We start from the raw sequence: 19,804 nt of genomic DNA on the forward strand, positions 1-19,804 counted from the left end.
TTCGTACATCAAGAGGTACTTGCATACCTTTTTTTAAAAAATTTCTTTATACAGATGTTTATATATAGCAGAGACAGACACAGAAATACTATCAAAAGTGAAAAGCACTTAGAAGTTTTAGCAAGCTCTTATTACTACTGCTTTAAGGGAGTACCCTCGTCCCCTGAACGTAAAGAGCAACATGAGCTGTTACATCTTGCAATGAATTGCAGATCTCAAGCTGCATCATTAACACAAAGCAATCTGGTAGTTGCAACTTAATGTTGCACAGAAAAAGACAAGGGGAAGAATTTGGTTTTCTCTAATTGCTGGAAAAAATTAGAGTACAGTTAAAGTCTCTTTCCCAAAGTAAGCCCTTGCCAAAAAGAAAAGAAAAAAAAAGAAAACCCAAAACCAAAAAGAGATGAGCATCAAAATTATTTTGGCCATGGAAGAGAGGCTCTTTTTGCACAATGCTGATCAGGCTTAGCACATGTAAGGACAAAGAACAATGCTACTACTGCCAGAAAATCAATACTGTTACAGGCTATGGCAATTAGCTGCAAACCAATTTAAACCCCATTTCCTTTTCACCTTCTTGTCGTGTTGAAATACTTCCAGCATTTCCATCTGGAGCAAATGTTACAATTATTTCTAAATGCAGAAACTGAAGCACGTCTGAATACATAGGTGGATCTATATAAATGTCTCACCTATCCTTAGTAGGTATCTACAATATTTCATTACCAAAAAGAAGGCTGGACTAAAATATCCCACTGAATTCGCCAGTGACAAGTCAATTTATAAAACTTGTCGAGGCAAATTTCATTTAAATTACAAACCTTCCCATGTACAAGGTAAAACAAAACTTGTCCCATAATGCTTAGAAACCCTATTTATAAAGCAAGGAAATCAGTGGGCTGGGTGCAATGCAAATGCACACGATGTTGCCCCCCTAGCTGGTGACCTAAACGTAGGTAAGCACAAAATTCACACAGAAATGTAATTATAAAGAGTTGGAAACAATAAATAAAAATATTATTCCGAAGTCTAAACAATCCCGAACTACTTAGGAAAGACTTGAAATCAAAGCAAATCCTCACAGTTTCACAGTTGACCCCTTTGCTTTTGTTCTATCTGTAAACTGATGATCTAATGTGACCTAAATTTTGCGCCCTTCTTTAATGCTTACTATTAGAACAGCCATTTCAAAACTCTTCTACTTTTAATTTTTTCTGGACAACAGAAATCTTTGTTACCCCAGATAACAGGAGGCATCTGTTTATACCTCTTTTCAGTAGATTCATAAGACACAAGACTGTTAATGCTTAGGTCTAACACTGTTACTGAGGGTGACACAGTTATCCTACTCTGATACAAATCTCTGAGTTAAAATTTCTGAAGGAAAGCTGACTAATTTTACACCTAAAGCTATAAATAATTTTTACAGCAACATTTGGTTGCTAACATAGTAAATAAACAATAATACTCATTGAAAGCATAATTGAACTTTCCTCTAGGAGAATACCTTTTCAATGCTGAGTAAAGATATTGACATTCCATTCCCACTTCAGAACTCATTAAATGGGTAACCCAAAGTGTCTCAGAGCAGGCTAGGAGTTAAAATTTCACTTGTGTAATTATTCCGAAGAAATATGTAAGTCTGCCATCTGGAAGTGTATTAGACATTACAAAGTCACTGTGTGCATGCCTCAGCAGATGCAGCTTTTGTTCAGAGTTTTGAGGGCTGTTAATTTAATTAGTTTTGTATTTTCATACTCCCACCTTCCTTTCAACAGTAGTTCTGCAAAGGCAGCATCAGAACAGCTTTAAAAGAATCCAAAGCTAGAAGTCAAATTCAGATTTTAAGGAAATGGAAACAAATAAAGTTCATATGGCCCTCAAATGGAGGTTGATCTATTCATTAGCAGGCCTAACATTATCACCAGTGGCTCTTTAGACCAAAACAGAAAACTGTGTTCAATGAATCCTTTCCTACATTAGCCTTCTTAATTTAGGGAAGCAATGAAAGGATTCAACCATTTTATTTTATTTTTTACTTAAAACTACTCAACAATGATCTGGAGAAGGTAAAAGGTCTTTTATTTTTTACTGATGTCTTTTATGTAATGGGAGACCAGACAAATATTTGATTTTTTCATTTTTCAGGGCTTTTTCTCCTATAGTAAGCTAATAGTAAGCTATGTGGTAAATCTTACACAGTAAGAGTAAGCTACATATCTCTGACGTCAGTTTTAAAAACTAGGATCATTACCCATCTAAAACTAAGGACTATCCCTTTACAGGTCCTTCTAGCACTTTACATTTCCTATAATAGCTTGCAAACCAACTAATGTGATGTTTCTACCAAATAATATATAATAAAGCAGTATTAAAACTATTTGCAATGAAAGTAGTTCTATCTGTCCATATACACATTTGTTTCTTTCTAACTTTTAATCCTGTAAACTGTACACCATGAGCAGATTCCTGTCAGGACAGTGTGCTAATAACTACACAGATCTCCAGGTAGTACTGCAGAACTATAAAACCAAGTTGTTTATTAGACTGCAAACCTATGCCAAAACATCATCCTGGAATATTTGACAATGTTCAGAATGTCTTTCAACTGAAAATCCAGACAAGGCATACAGGCTGGCAATGAACCCCAATCCATGGTGTTTGCACAAGCCAAGAAGCTCAGACCTTGGGAATCGAGAAATATTTGAGACACCATGAGGTACACACACAGAGCTAACAGCAGGAACACGGGGAGACAATTTCTAGAAAAATATGCACTGCCAAAATCAACAGCACATATCAAACACCTTATGAGTAAACTGAATAAAAAAGTCAAGCAAGGCTGACATGGAGAACAGCTCAAGGATAACAAAGAGTGATTTAAAAGCCTAGACACTTTAGGAAATGGGTGTTAACACACCCATTAGTAAAATATTTCTGTGAATGTTACACTTTAACTAACCAGAATAATTTACATTGGAACAGCTAATTAGGTTACTACAAAGATACCCAGCTGCCCTGCTGCATGGATACCTGAGCTTCCTAACAAACACCTTGTGAAAACAGAGGAGTTTACAGCCTGGTATTGATTTCAGGTCACCTGAAAACATGACAGTGTAAACTGCAGCTGCCCAGGAGCCACTTGCTAAGCTGCCCAACATTCTCTGCAGCAGAAACAAACAGTTGTGGGCAATATCTGCATCAGAAATCCCAAAATAATCACCCAAGTTCACAAACATTTCATGATTTTAAGAAACTGAGGAACTTTTTGGCATTTTTGGTTGGGTTTGTGTTTTGTTGGGTTTTAGATAACATATTTTTAATTACAAACAAAATCAACTACCTACCTGAATTTTCCTTTATAGTGGGAGAAGGTGTTTTAACAACATTATGAAAAGACACTAATATCATTATACCCATAAGGATACTACTCTACCTAAAAGGTTTCTGAATTTAGAGGATTATGTAAGACAACCTGTAGGAAGACAGTAAAAACATTACAAACCTTCTAATCAGATGAGAGATCAAAGAGACAAAAAAAGTCTGACAGGATTAGTCAAATATCACACTGAGACTAGGAATTCAAATACCTAGAGAGAAAATGACAATATATAATGGCAGAAATACAGAAGAGTATAGACAGTTTACAGCAAGAAAAACGTTTATTCCAAAATCAACTATTTCCTGAAAAATACAATGCACAAAATTTAAAATCCAGAGTCACATTTTAATCTAAGCTTTATGTATTTATTTATATATAAAAATAGATACATATGACAGGCTCCGCTATTTCTGTAGCAAAATAAAATTATCTTTAAAAGTCTCAGAAAGAATAGTGAAGTGCTGCTCAGCCCAGTTTGACTCTTGGAAAACAGAAATAGAAGAAGAAAGTGGCAGAAGAGGCTACCCAGGGAAATCAAGGGGCTCAGCACGGCTCAGGATGTGATACTTGAGAGGGATCAGACTCTATAACAAAAGGCACAAAAGTTGTATCAAACACTTACTAAAATCACCAAAAATGAAAAAGTATGTAATAGGTTCTGAAAAGTAAACAGCTCATCACAAAGTAAGTTTGTATCTACAGGAACAAACTAGAAGCCAAATGCGGCTACTGAATAACACTAATTTTTTTCTCCCACAGCTGTGATTTCAGCCTCAATGATTGTTCCAGATGCGATGATAAACATGTTCCAGATGCAATGATAAACGTGCACTTACTGAACAGTTTTTGTCAGAATTCCGTTTCCATTGCTTCTTGACTAGTTTCTTTGCTGCAGTTGAGTGAAGAGTTGCATGTGTTTGTTTTCGGGGATTTAAAGCCAGAATGTTCTGTGGAAAAAGAGCAAAAGACATTAAAATATAGATTAAAATTTCCATAAAGGTTCAAAGCCTCTTAGATCACACTTTACACACTTATTTACAGTGCTGTAAAACCAAATGCAATTATTCCACATTATAGCCCAGCACCATACTAATTTGTTTAGATTGTATTGTCCGTGCCACTTAGATGATGAATATTTAAAGACATTTCTAGGATTACTAGAAAACAGAATTATATTTAGTAGCTTTAATAATGGCTTCCATTCCCAGATATTTTTTATGTACAGCATTAAGAAACACATAATTCTGGTTCATTGTATCACTTCAAGTAACACTTCTGAAGCAAAATAAGCAAAAACATTTTTAAAGATCTGGGTTATTTCTGAATGCTTCATAATTTCAGTATAAACTCCAATTTCTCCGTCAAAACAATCTCCTTCTAAGCCTAGTGAGCTGATGAGTTAAGTCATTTATCTTAAAATACTTTTATTTGCAAGGACACAAATAAATCTCAGGAATGTAGCCATACTTTTCAGTCATAGAGGTGGGTCTGACAACACAGGCAGAATGAAGTTTGCAACGTCTTCACTATCCTAGTGTAACTCAACAAATTAAATCCAAATTTTGGAACAAAAACTCTTTTACAAATCAGGCAAGTAACCAACTTCTATGGCAAAAGTGACCTCGTTTATTTCAAGGGACGAGTGTGAAAGGCACCCAAGAGACAGATCCAGACTCAGCTCTGTGATTGAGAACAAAAACAGGAATATTGTTGGTTGTAACTTCTGGAATTAGTTTGCAAGTTTACCTATAAGAAAGCCTTGGCTTTAGCACTACATGTCTCCACTGTGGTGAGCACAGTGTGTTTATTCTGTTACTATATGTCAAAGATGTGCGAGACTGACTTACAGAAACATGACGAGTGTGATGGGGTTATGAATATTATATTGTGATTCCTCGTAATTTTAAAAATCTGCTTCAGAGGGTGATAATGATGAAACAGTCATCTCTTGTATTAAGATTTTATTGCGCTGATTATGGGGACTTTTTATTTTAAATGTGAAGGAGCCACTTTCTATTCAGCTACTTATTGCCTTACTCAGAAGGTAATGATTGGTAATCCAATTTTCCTTCAAACCAGAAACCTCACCTCTGCAAACAACAACATAGCCCAACACAGTAACTCCCAGCTTGCCTGAAGCACAGGGACAAAAAGTGAGGTACAACATTCAAAAAACATATAGACTACTTAGCAGTCATCATGCCGTTGACTTTCACAAAGAGTTACAGGTTGTTATTGGATGTCCCCCTGCAATTCCAGCAGCAAAGACTCTGCTCCAGTTCAGGGTGTTCGCCAGATGAATACCTCAGACAAGATGTAGCAACCAAATGCATTCAGCGGTTATTTATGCCAATTTATTTTGCCCTTAAATAAAACAGAGCAGGGACATCCACATAAGGGATGTCTCAGGATGTCCTTGATTTTCTCAGGATGATCAAACTCAACTGAACATTATCTGACTGTTGAATGCCCAAATTACCCAAGCTGGGTAGTAGGTTTTACATCACATAAAAATTGCAGCAAAATTTTGTCTACTCTCTTTTGTAATTGCTTAATGCTTGGCCATGAATATTATTTCAGCAAACTGAAATGAATTGCAAATTTCTAGCAATAAACTGTAACAGATGTACTCCACTGGGTACAGCACCAGTTGGTTTAAAACATGGAACAAATGGTGGGGCAAGCCAAGGACGGAAGAATCCCCATATGTTTGCTCCTGTTGGAATTCTGCAGCAAGAGCATGGCTCCAAGAGCAACAGTTGCAGAAATCCAAAAGGACTACATAGCACAGCATGTCCCAGAATTCAATCTGAAATAAAACTGGCACAGAAAATACTAAAATACTAAATCGCATATACAATATAAAAATTGCTTATATTTCCACTACATAAATAATATACTACCTGCCTAAATCTTGGATTGCTGGCCAAAGTGGCTGCTCTCACTAGAGGTCCCTGGTGTTTAAGAACAACTCAGAAGTTAACTGCTTAAATAGGAAAATAATGTAAATGCTCTTGGGTCAGCTGAAGTGTCAGAAGTGAAATTAGCGAGGGTGTTTTCTTCCTATTAATTTCAGTTCCCTGGTCGGCTTTTCACAGCTTATGGCTAGTCAGACATTTAGTAAATTTAACAAATAAATTCAGATGGGTCAGTCAGTAAGTGCAAAATTAAAGAAGAAAGTTCTAGTGTATTGCAAATAACAATGAATACACACAACTAAACAAAACACTTGGATATGCAAGAAAGGAAACCCGAGACCTCCAGTCTCTCAGACACACTGGTCATCTGAGCAGGGGAAGAGTTCATTGGTGAGGAGAATTATTTCGGCACCTGCAGTCTTGCTTGTCTGAATCCCATGCTAATTCTGCCACAAAAATTCTCATTCTTGACAGATGAGCTATTGTTTGATCTCTCCAGATGTTGAAAGGGCAAGACCCAAGCTCCCCAATAGAGGATGCAGGTGCATAATGCATCTGTTTTCAAAGTACTGTGAACTTTGGATTTCACATTAAGATGCTATTTGTACTGTAATGCAGAACCTATTAATTTTTTCTTTACACTTTTACATAACTGGCTCCATTTATTTCATTAATAGTAGATATAAATCCATTATCATTAATGGCTGCAAATCAGAATATAAGGATACTGTACTTCAGTAGAAATCCATTGTGGTATTCTGTTGACGAAGACAGACATGGGGCTATGAGTAAGGACACAGAAGTGAATTGAGCCCATGGTGAGTTTGTGACTCATGGCACAGAAGCACAACGTGCACAATCGAGTTGAAGCTGCAACTCTGCACAGCACTGATGATTATGGGCACCACTAAAGTATTATACTTTCCTTCACTATTTCCAGAGATTAATTTGAAGACTTCACTTATGGGATAAAAGCCAAGGAGCCCATCTCTGTGGAATGCAACTCAAATATATTTTGCAGATGACTTGCTCAAATATAATTACCTTAAGGCATTCCTTTAATAATTACCCAGGACAATTATTTCTTTCGGGTATTTTAAAAGACAACAATTATTAAAAGTTACAAAATATAGAAGAATGGTTCAATTTTAGAATACATCCTCTTCTAGAAAGGAACGTATTTGTTATGTCTAATAAATATCGATTTCAGTTGCAAGTATCCTAAAATGCAATAAACTACTCTTATGTAATGTACATTGAGAATGACTAGCATGTATAAGTCATAGCTACAGTTTTTAAATTTTGAGAATTTATTGATGGATGGTTATGTTGATCTGTGCCAACAGCAACACAGCTTCTGAGATTAAACTTACCATAAGCCATTCATTAGATGTTTATTGTTTAGCTTCTACTCTAAATGGCATGATTAAGAAGTCTACACAAAAAATACTAGCTCTAATGTTCACTATCATCTATTAATGAAAAGGCTGTAGAAGTTTTAAAACAGCATGTTATATCACACTGAGTAATTTATCAGGAATTTGAATTAATATTGTTCCAAGTAAGTGATTTCAAAGCAGTCATCCAGGATAGGATACACTCTCCATCTGGGAGTCCTGTCTCTGATATAGCACTTTCAGGTAAATCAAGACAGGTTTGGCACATATTCTGCAGTGATGCAACATAAATTTCTAAACACATTTTGCTTTTAATTTCATTAAAAGTGTCACACACTTTTTATTCTCATCTCATAAAGCCACCCTTTTCCTGAAATCAGAAGAAGCTATTTCAATTAAATGTGATTCCTAATTAAGTGCATATTCTGCAAAATAAAATATAAAGTTATGGAAGCATTTTGCTCATTGGGAATGCTCCAAAGCCAGTGGAGACTGGGGGGCAGGCAGAGAGAGGATGTTATTAAGAAAAAAAGTATAATTTAGAACACAGGTGGGACATGGGACTGCAGTAACTTTAAGACAGTCATCAAAAAGTCCTGCAAGTCTAGCAGCGTCTTTGTAAATTATGTGACATTAATTCAAATTTTGAAAGCTTTTCTTTAAAGCACTGTGGTGTGAAATCTTTGGCTTTATATTTTTCTCCCCAAAAGTAACAACCTTAGCAAGAGGTCCTGCTTACATGGACTCTATCTCTCATTCAAAACAATAAATTTGGAAAAATTCAACAGTTAAAGATCACTCTTCTTCTGGAGAGCCTCCTACTGAAACCAATGAGTTGCACCAGGAGTATTTAGTGCTTAATAATCCTCATATTTGTTACTGCTCATTCAAAGAGAGAATAAGGATCAGAAAATCTATCTTCAGGCTCTGTCACAGGTTGTGATATTAAAACTCCGTAAAATTCTTAAAAAGACGAAGTAAATATTTGCTTGTTTCAAGGATTCTGTGGACTTCCTGTAGCTTGTTGGGAAAGTTTCCTATGAACAGCCCCAAAACACCCGCTGAAGTTCACCACAGATCAATACATGTACTGTCACAGTGAAGAGGTGGAAAATGCAACAGTTCACATGCAAACTGTGACTGGGCATAAAACAAGGTCCCATGTATCAGTCTCCTTGTTTTAGCACACAGCTCATTTCCCTAGCCCAGCCCCTGCAATACACAGCTGATATCCTGATTTAATCCTGTTGCTTCACAGAGCCCCCTCAGCTAAACACTTTTACATACATCAATTAAAATACGGGAGTAGGCCAGGCATGCTAGGGAATGCATGTGGAGAGCAATTTAACCCACCCCATTCCATTAATCTACCCAATTTCCTTAAAAAGAGTTGTAATCTCCCTCACAGCAAGTAACATTAAATGTATTGCAAGATACATATGCTCACCAAGTGAACATAATGAGAACATATTTATTTTTTCTAAGAGTAATGAGCATACTAAACAATTAATTTCAAAGCTATGCAAGTGTTACTTCACTGACAGAAACAAATACCTGGGGCTTTTCCACTAATATTTTCTAGTATATCTGAATATGAAACTAATTGTGTAATTGCTCTTCAGTCAAAGGCTAAAGAACTCAAACATCTTTGTTTTCATGAGATAAGATGACCCACAATAAGGAACTTTGTTGAAAAATCACATCAGTGTAGAAGAAGATGACTAAGGCGTGAACTCCTATTAATATCTCATTTGAATTGCCTAATTCACATTTTACTTCTCACATCTACTCTACTTCTTGGAAAGCTGCATGAAGCACTGACAGTCAGATGCAGGACTTTACACTCTGTTCTAGTCATAGGAGAATTTGTTACACTAGAAGATAAACACAAGATTGCAAAAAGTATCTATGGTGTCATGTCTTCCAAAAGCTAGCTCTGTGTTATTTTCCATTGCTGAAATAATACAGGGCAATGTTGTGAATCTCTCCCATATGCTTATTTATGATAGAATATCCCACAAATCGATACTTGTGATTTCCTTACTGAAGATCAGAATTGATGAGAACCTTTTCAAACTTTTTATGTAACCTGGCTGATAATGTATCTTAGGAATTCATTAATTTATGCAAAAATTTCAAAAAGGTGAAAAGACCATGCTTTCACAGTATTTCAGGCCTGGTTTAATTGTGAAGCAACAAAAACCAGAGAAAATTTGAAGAAATGTAAAATGAGCACAAATGTCAGGGGAAGAATGTGGTCAGCCTTAGGAAAATCCAAGGGAAACCTCCAAGAAATTATTTTTGTAAATTACCAGATATGTTTTCTGTTACTGAGACAAATGGCTGTACATGTGAGCAAAGCCACAAGTTGACTGAGAACATATCTTATTCCAATATATCATGGTGTGACAAGGTGTAACCCTCTGATCTCTTTCAGTAAAGATAAATTCTGCAGTGGTCCCCTTCCATGCCTGTTAACTGGCCCTTTATACTACTGTGATACCTACAAACCTGCCCTCGAGGTGCAGTGAGCTGGAAGATGGGGCTCCACTACTTGAAGAGACGACCAGCTTATGAACCAGTGCCAGAAGGGCAGCAGCACTGCAGCCTCCTGTGAGACAGGGATGGAGAAGCCAATCTGCTCAAGAGACTGAGGCCTGATGACCCTGTATCCTGCTGTGCGTATGGGCACAGGGAGCTCAAACCCAGCTGGAAAAAGATTCAACTTGTAATCACAAGTATGAGCCACACAAGCTCATAGTTTCAAAATGGATCAAGAACTAAGGCCAATGGATGATCTAGTGATAAGCATATGCTACCTGTGCACTGCCATATGCCTTAAACATAGCATTTAAGTCAAAATCTGCATCTTTACATTTCCCCATAAGACAAACTGCTGGTAGCAGAACACTTTTCTGGTTTCTTGCATTCCTTGTATAGCCTTTAAAACTAAGAGAAAGACAATTTACCCTGTGACACCCTCATAGCATACCAGTATCCTAGAGGTGTAGTCCTAGATCCTTTTCTAGGTACTTAGATATTGGGATTTTCAATTTTATCACTACAGAATTTCTTGGCCCTCAGATTTTCCTGCAATATATAAACACTACATCTTAACAAAATGAGCAGTTTTCTAAAGCACTCCCACAAAAGTTGGGAAAGTCTTAGTCATGAAGACATCTATGTTAACAAAAGTGTGTTTAACTTCATGCACTTCCTGTTACATAACCAAGTTACCGCATTACACATTAACAAATCAGCAAAATTGCACAACCCTCAGCAGGGCTTACACAATCGTACTGTTACTTTAACTGTTGGATTTAGCACTTGATTTCTCTAACTCAGTAATGCATTTGTGCTAGGTATTACTGTAAATTCTGAAAGATTTATTAAAATAAAATCCAAAAAGTGTTACTTGTTTCCCATAGATACCAACCACTCTCCTGTATGGGAAGGACTCTGGGTGGTAAATTATGCTCCTGGAAATTCTGCATGCTACCTCCTCAACACAACTAATCTCTGCAGAAACGCATTGACCCTCACGGGGGAAAGCAAAGCAAATACTCACCCTCCAGGTTTTACTGAAGTATCTGAGTAGTACCAGTATCAGTGAATTATTCATGCATTTAACACAAGCATATATATATCAAAACCACACAGCCTAAAGCAGGCTTAAACTTCACCGCAACACAGGATCAGTTCTGAAGCTCCTCCAGGGACACCCCACTCTGTGACATGATCATGTTTTCACCCTATAAACAATACACCATGTCCAAAAATATTAGCCTTTATATACAAAATTCAGAGAAGACATAGCTGAGCACAGCTCTGGTCAATTTACTCAGTGTTAAATTCACTATTTGTATTCATTTGGCTGAATAAAACGTTACTTAATTTACAGCCTTTAAAAGTACAAGGTTTTAAAATTTTGTACAACTATCCTTCTATACACACAGTTAATATTTTAGTAATTCTTCTCCCTAACTGGACAGTCTTTAATCATACAACTAATTGGCAAAGTAGAAAAAAACCAAGAGCAACTCATGTCACAGCATTGATTCTTAGCTTCATGACTGCTGTTACTTTAGAAGTAAGCACGTACGTGGTCTTCAGTCTGCCATACCCCCTACACTCAAAGTCACCTTTTTTCATCTTCCTAACAAAAACATCTTCCTCCTTTACAAATCAAAACTTAAAGCTTCAGAAAGGTATTAGGTTTTCATCACAGGTATATCAGAACTTTTCGGTTTCTTCAGTATAATATTGATCTACGTCTCAAATGCTTCCACATTAAATTGCTCTGTTACAAGAGGAATACAAATGCTATTTGGTAAGTGCTCACTCACACAGAGAGTCATTTATTGAAAGGATCACAGCAAAAAGGATCGTTATCATACACATACATTTACATCTCACTTCTAATTTTCTACAAGACAAACAGATCACAAGACAAAGCAAGCTCAGTTGCCTTTGGAAATAAACTGTCAGAACCAAAAAAAGGCCATTGTATCCCCATAACTGAATCTCTGAATTGGACCCTCAGTTGTGAGTGTTTGCTTAAGCAAAATCCAAACTTGCATTAGAGACACGTCTGTTAATGACAAGCGAATGCTCTACTAACTTTTGATCAGAGGAGAGAAATTAGCAAAGTTAATACTGCTTAAGTTTAATCATTGGCAAAATCAGCAGAACTAATTTTAGCTGAGCAAAGCAATGTTCTGAAAACTTTGTTAAAAGGTGATTTTCAAAGTCCAATAAATGAACTTGAAATGCAAGAATGAGACTAACAATATACATCCAAAAGATCTAGTACATTCAGTGCTTGAAACAAATGTGAACATTTGCACTTGTTCCAAGAACATGCCAACTATCTATCAGTACTGACTTTCTAAATCTGTTGCAACATGAAGAAGTAACAAGTAAACCTACCTTTTTGCAACTACTGTGCACACTTCTTACAAAAATTTCAATAGCAACTGTTTAATACAATGGTAAAATGCAAAACTGACAATGGGACTACAGACTTTCTATTAACTTTGTGCACACACCAGAGCATCCTAATCAAAAAGGAAAGAAAGAATTAGCATGCAGAAATAAAATGGAAATGTGAAGGATTTGTTAATTGTATCCTATAAGCAGTAAGTATATATGAAATCATATTATAAAATATTATTAAATGTCTGATAATTAAAAAAAAAACCAAAACCACACCTGATTTTTAGCAACAAAATTTGACAGCCCATGCAAGAAAGGCAAGAGAAAACTGTTCCCAGTTTCTCCTTTTTGTTTTAAAATGTCATTGTCTTCTTTTGCAGAAGCACACAGTGATGCTGACAGCTTTAAGCAAAGAAACATGACACTGTAAGTATACAGGGACTCACGTGCTATAGATGAGAGTGGAACATATATCAGCAATAGGAAATATAGACAATTTCTTGGAGTTCTTTACTCTTACAATTTTGATTTTTAAATCTTATTGACATTAAATACTGATGAATATGTGGGGTGGAAGCAGAGGTGATACTCTTCAAATAAAATAATGAGATAAGCCTGCCCAATCTAGAAACATGCCAGCAAACATTTGGATTCTCATCTATTATACTTTGTCTCATGCTTATAGAGAAAACTTACTTTTAAATACTTGTTAAAGAGTGTTGTATGTAGAAGTATTATTTTCTAATTCTTTTATTTATTAAGCAAAATTACATCTCTGCTGTGAGACCTTTGAATAGGGAAGAACTATTTTTATCATTTGTAAGGTTTTCTAAAATTACAATGAAATATTTCTCCTATAAACATACTGTAATGATTCTAAGGCTGTGGGTTTCATACTGCATCAAAATCTAAGTATTGGACTTTTGAAAAACTAAAATTCCCATTTTGCTGGTAGGTCCAAGTTCTCTTTCCTAGAACAGAAGATACAAGACCAAAATGCTATCATTCAATTAGGATGGAAGTATTAAAACCCATTTGTCTCGCAGCAGCATCCCTTTGTTTGCAGTTTGTTACAAGCAGGAGCACATACTGCAGAGCAACAGGAAAAGCATTAACAGAAGTAACATTTTTTTAGAAACTATATAAAGGAAAGGCACCCAGGTTACTCTTCGGTAAGTACCATCTTCCTGCACTTTTGTGCCTGACAGCTTCAGAAATGTGGATTTAATCTTTACCTGATGGAATCATAGAATGGTTTGGGTTGGAAGGGACCTCGAAGCTCATCCATTTCCAACCCCCCTATGATGGGCAGGGGCACCTTCTACACCAGGTTGTTCAAACCCATTCAGCCTGGCCTCAAACACTGCCAGAGATGAGGTACAACTTCTCTGGGCAACCTGTTTAGTGCCTAGAGACTGAAATATTATAGTTTATGACTTAAACATTTTCATGAAAGACTTTTGTCTACTATGGCAGAACTGTGTTACAAAACCTAGAGATGACCTCCACACCACCTGAATGGGCTTCTGAGATAAAGATAAGACAAAGTAACAAGTCAGGGATGGGTACATTCACAAAGCACAAGCCTAATGCCTTCAGGGTGGAGATGACAGCCCCAGGGCTATCCGCTGCCAGCCTGGCGCAGACACTGGCACCAAAGGGTGGGGGGAGAGAGGCTTTGGGCGTGTGTTGGGAAGGCCCCTGGTGACAAGCAGTGACTGCCATCCTCTGCTGGGCAGAGGAGCCCAGCTGAGGGGCCCTTCACCCCGGGAACAGTTTATCCACAGCAGAGGGGGTGACACAGCCCATCAAAGGCCTCCAAAGTGGTCCCTGGACCGTGCATCAGAGCACTTCAGCATAATGCAACAGACCCTCCCTGTTGCAAGGGACAGTGTCAAACTGGCCCCCTGCAAGGGAGGCACGTGGGCATTCCCACCTGGCCCACAGCATGTATTAACATACGGAATTCTATACTCTTCAGCATGTGGCATGAGGCAGGAGACTCTCACCACTAAGAAGACCAGATGGAGGGGAGCAATGAGACATCATTGGGACCCTCGGATGGGTGATATGGCTCCACCTAACCACTGTCACTCTCTCCTTGTCTCCCCAACCCCCACACACACTTATTTTCTTTCTTTTCTCTTTGCCTCTTCTATTAAATAAAACATATCAATTTTTTGGCACCAATATCTAACCTCATTTGGTTTTAATCTCATTTTTGCGTCTATTTTGAACATTCCAAGTTCTTTCTGATTTATACACAGAGACTTAGCTTTCTTTGCTTTTCTGGGTTTAAACTGGATCATAACACTCTCACAGTATAGAATTTCTTCCTAACATCTCATCTAAACCCACTCTTTTAGTTTTAAGCCAATCTGCCTTGGGATACCACAACATGTCTTGTTAAAAAAGACATAGAAAGCTCTATAGCTTTCTTGTGGGCCCTCTTTAGGTACCAGAAGGTTGCTGTAAGGTCTCTCCTGAGTCTGCTCTTCTAAACAACCCCAACTCTCTCAGCCTGTCTTCAGAGGACAGGTATTCCAACCCTCTTACCATTTTTCTGGCTCTGCTCTGGACTCACTCTAAAAAGTCCACATCTTCTTTACGTTGGGGACCTCAGAGCTGTGTGCAGTAATCTAGGTGGAGATCTTACAAGGGCAGAGTAGAGAGGAAGAATCACCTCCTTCAACTTGCTGCCCACAATTCTTTTGATGCAGCTCAAGATGTGGTAGAGCCATGTTGCCAAATCATGTTGAGCTCCTTCCACTCGACTTCAGGTCAGCTCTTCTTTTAGCTATTTGTTTTCTCCCTTTTCCTGAGTCAGGGCCTACATTCACAGACATGGAAGCTTTCCAAGTAAGGGCAGGTGACTAACTCCAGGAGAGGAAGTTGCACGCCCAATTAAGCTTCTTCTTACAGCCCCTGAGGAGGGCATTCACAGCTGCCAATACGCCAAGCAGGACTCCTTAGATGAGTCTGACAGAACACCAAAGAGACAGGAGGTACACAACCACAACAGTTGCTCTCTCTCACCCTCCTGGACTTACACACCAGCCTCTAGGATGATGGCTCTCAGCCTGAAACTCTACCTAAGTTTAAACACTTACCTCTACTCAAATACTCAAAGAGTATTTGAAATATGGCTTCCATTTGAAATATGGAAAAAATTGGGGAAGTGTCACAAATAATTATAAGAACAGACATTTTTGTAAAATAATCTAATCATTACTGGAGTTACCCCTGGAACAATAAGGCTTCCATTCCCATGTTCCTGATTTGCCCTGCACAGGATGGAAGGAAAATCTGGATGAGAAGTTGAACTGATCTGCTGTTCAGCTAAGATTACAAAAGCAAATCAGAGAACGTGACAAGAATCCTGCTCCAGCATTAAAAGAGTTTTAGCTCAACCCTCAAGACTTCTGTATTTTTCACTAAGGGCTCATTGATTAAGTGCATAAAGAACATTATACTGGGAGTTTAAAATTACCTAACTTCGCTTTTGTGCTAAATACTTCTTGTGGTTCCTAAATCAATTCATCTTATCTCCTCACCTAGTGCCATGATTTAGCAGCATGCAAGCTATTCTGCTTTAGTGAAGAAGTGGTTCTTATTCTACAGTCTTCCAGAAACTCTTTCTTATCATTTCCTATCCTAACAAAAGGGTATTGGCCTTTCAGCTTAGTATTGGTTACTGCTAACTACTGACATTTCACTCAGACTATAGATACTTTGAAATCATATTTTCTATTTTTTCTGTACTGTATTCATTTTATTTCTACATTTCATCACCAGCATTCTAGAACAGCTTCTGTTGTGGTTATCTTCTTTGCTTTTTTTTCTCCCAGCTCTTTTGTCACTTTCTCACTTCCATCTGTTTTGAAAAGCTAGGTTCGTGCTTTCTAAAATCTTTCAAATTTTGCATTTTCAATTGGAACTGAAAAAAGGGCAATAGCAAAAACAACTTTAAAACAGAAACAGAGAAAGTCTGGGAAACACTTTTAATCTCCCATCTTGTGTTCCTGTAGCATACACACACATCCACACATAAGTGTGTGCACAAATTTGCACAAGCCTACTTTGTCCCTCTGATGCTGCAGTCTTTTGAAATTAACAGAGAGGTTCATCTTGGCACTGATGAACAGATTTGTTAAGGCTAAAATTAGATCTCATATTCACCCATATTCTATTCCAAAATGTTACACTACACGTGATCTTTTGAGCGCAGATGCTCACACCCATTACTGATAACAATCCATAAGAGTTAGTATACAGGCATAACTAGACTCACCAAGAAGGACAGCAGGCTCTAATTTCATCAATAGAAAACCAAGGAAAATTTGGTACTCATTCCCATTTTTGCCCTGAGCAGTAAATCAGCAGTATTCTTCAATACTGATTTGATTTAGAATTAAGAGTTTTCCTTAATATGATGGTGACACTCTATCTCACAAACCCAATTTTTAACCTTAAAATGTGACATAATATGAAAACTGCTGACACAAATAATTGACTGCTTTATTATAAATAGAATACTTGAAGTTATTTTTAAAATGCCTCATAAATCCACATTAACTCTACTTTATTGATTTCAGAAAAGTTCATTTTATTTTCATAGTCGCAGACCATGATCTGTGCACTTAAGAAAAAACACTTTTTTCAGTTTTAACTGTCATTGAAATATCTTTCATTTCAAAGATATCAAGAAATTATCACTATTCACTTTCAATACAAAGCCTCTTACATTTCAGCTGTCATTTTCAAAAAATCATACTGAAAATAGTGTTTCTAAGCAGAGTTCAGTTGCAGTGTAATAAGTAATAATTTCATCAATTAGCAGTATTCAGCATCCACTGAGAGTTCTCTCACTATTATTTTATTCATAGAGTCCTTTGTGGAAGTAGCATATTAAAAAGATCCATTTATCCTTCAAGGTTTTTCATAAATGTGTCATACATCTTAGAAAACAATTGGTTATTATTCTCGCTCAATCTAAATAACTATAATAACTTCCAGGTGTAAAACCTCCCTTTATACTTCCAATCTTCTTTACACCCATTATGGGTCTACATTTTTAATAACTTATTCTAACACTTCTACCTACTTTCACAAATTAATTCTGGAGTTTTGCATGGATGCTAGACATGCCTGGATGGAAGGGTAGCCAGCTTATTGTTAAAAGCAGAATAGAGCTGGGTTTCATAGAATGCTCTTCACCACCAACGAAAACCCAATCATTTTATAATGAGCAAGATGCTAGTATAGATACTAACAGTGCAACGGCTGGACAGGAAAACGCTGTGATTATTAAACTCAGCAATAGCTTGCTTTCAGTGTATATTTTTATTTCTCCTTCCCTGTAGATCCCTCTACATATTTATTAGCCCTTTTCTCCTCTCTCAGAAGCTCATCCTGCCTTCTTTCCTTTCATCGCAAGAGTGTAAAGGGCTCCCTTCAGAGCACAGTATTCTCATTCCTTATTTGACTGACAGAGATGAAACTGGGCAGCACGAGGACCTTTCTCAAGGCTGGGCAGAGAGCCCTGTACAGAGTGCACAGCACAACAAAACATCCCTGCCTTAGCAGACATGCATTTCCTGCACAGCAACCTGCTTCATTCTCTCCACATCGGCCAAATATTTTGTTGACTGAGAAAAACCCAGCCAGGACAGTTCATTCCAACGATGTTCCAATTTAAATAAGGCCTCTCAGAGCACAGTTTACAAAATCACACCAAAAAAACAAGGCAAACATGCATCAATAGACTAATAAACAAACTAGGTATCACAACAACCTCTTTGCAAATGGCACAGAGTCCAATCTCCATGATAAATACAAACCTAATGACATTGAATGTGTGACTAATACTTGAAAGAAAAGTGTCCTTAGGAAGAACACATTAACTAAAATCAAACCTTCAATTTTTCTACCTTCTACAGTCTCAAAGCGGCATGCACAGGTACCTCTATAAAAAAAACCACACACACCAACAAGACATGTAACTCAGACAGGTTGGCTGCCTGGACACTTTGCTCCTTAATTACATATATAATTGTTTTTGAACCTGAAATTAAAATGTCAGAATGCACCATGATTGCCTTTAACTGATGACTAGCATCCCATCTAAATGGAAATATTTAGATTCATCACCTAGATACCTTTTTAATTTGCTTTCAAATAGAGTCACAGGCAAGCATGTCTGCCTTCTCCCATTTGCACTGTTGGTGTCAAGTTGAACTGGAAAGGCCAACCATTTCAATGAACTAAAATAAACGTAATTTTAAGGTCAAGTCACTTGTAACACTTCAGGCAGCAAATGTCATACTGAAAATAAAATTGAACCTTGGCTTGAGCAGAGATGAAAGGTTTGGCATTTCAAGGACTTCATTGTGTTTATCACTTTAAATCTACAAATTAAATACCAACATCATATACATTAATATTTATCAAACTAAGAATGCTTTCTGAAATTATATCTTTAAATACTGGAAGCATTATTAAACATAATAGGCCACTTTTATAGGTGGGCTTACTCTTAATTTAAATAGTGAAGTCTCTGCGAGACCTAAAACCATTTAAAATTCTGTACTGGTTTAGGGAGGCATCTATGACTATGGTAAGAACTCAGATGTTTCACAGGAAGGTCTTTTGACAGAGGAAAGAAGAGGAATTGTCAAACTCAGACCACACCATAAGAATCACAGCATCACAGAATCACTAGGTTGGAAGAGACCTTCAAGATCATCAAGTTGAACCCTTGCCCTAAGACCTCAACTAAACCATGGCATCGAGTGCCACATCCAATCTTTTTTAAACACATCCAGGGATGATGACTCCACCACCTCCCTGGGCAGGCCATTCCAGAACTTTATCACCCTTTTCTAATAAACCTATATTTCCCACATGCTTGACACAGGCTCCCAGCTTAGCACCATCCACAAATTTATTAATGAAAGACTCAATCCCCTCATCAATAAAGATCTTGAACAGAACTGGTCCCAGCACAGACTCCTGAGGGACACCACTGGTGACTGGCCCCAGCTGGATGCAGCACTGTTCACCACCACTCTCTGGGCCCGGCCGTTCAGCCAGTTCCTAACCCAGCGAAGAGTGCTCCTGTCCAAGCCACGGGCTGCAGTTTTTCCAGGAGTGTGCTGTGGGAGACAGTGTCA

General features: G+C 37.5%; 1 protein-coding gene across 2 annotated transcripts in view; it reads right to left on the reverse strand.

The window, feature by feature from the left end:
- Positions 1-19,804, reverse strand: part of DPYD (dihydropyrimidine dehydrogenase) — a 339,118-nt gene that overhangs the window by 311,488 nt on the left and 7,826 nt on the right. For both annotated transcript variants that reach the window (XM_053950943.1, XM_053950944.1), the window contains exon 2: positions 4,219-4,329. In XM_053950943.1, the coding sequence (XP_053806918.1) occupies positions 4,219-4,329 (111 nt within the window). The remainder of the gene's footprint in view (positions 1-4,218; positions 4,330-19,804) is intronic.

The sequence above is a fragment of the Vidua chalybeata genome, chromosome 9, assembly GCF_026979565.1.
Source record: "Vidua chalybeata isolate OUT-0048 chromosome 9, bVidCha1 merged haplotype, whole genome shotgun sequence".
NCBI classification, from domain to species: Eukaryota; Metazoa; Chordata; class Aves; order Passeriformes; family Viduidae; genus Vidua; species Vidua chalybeata.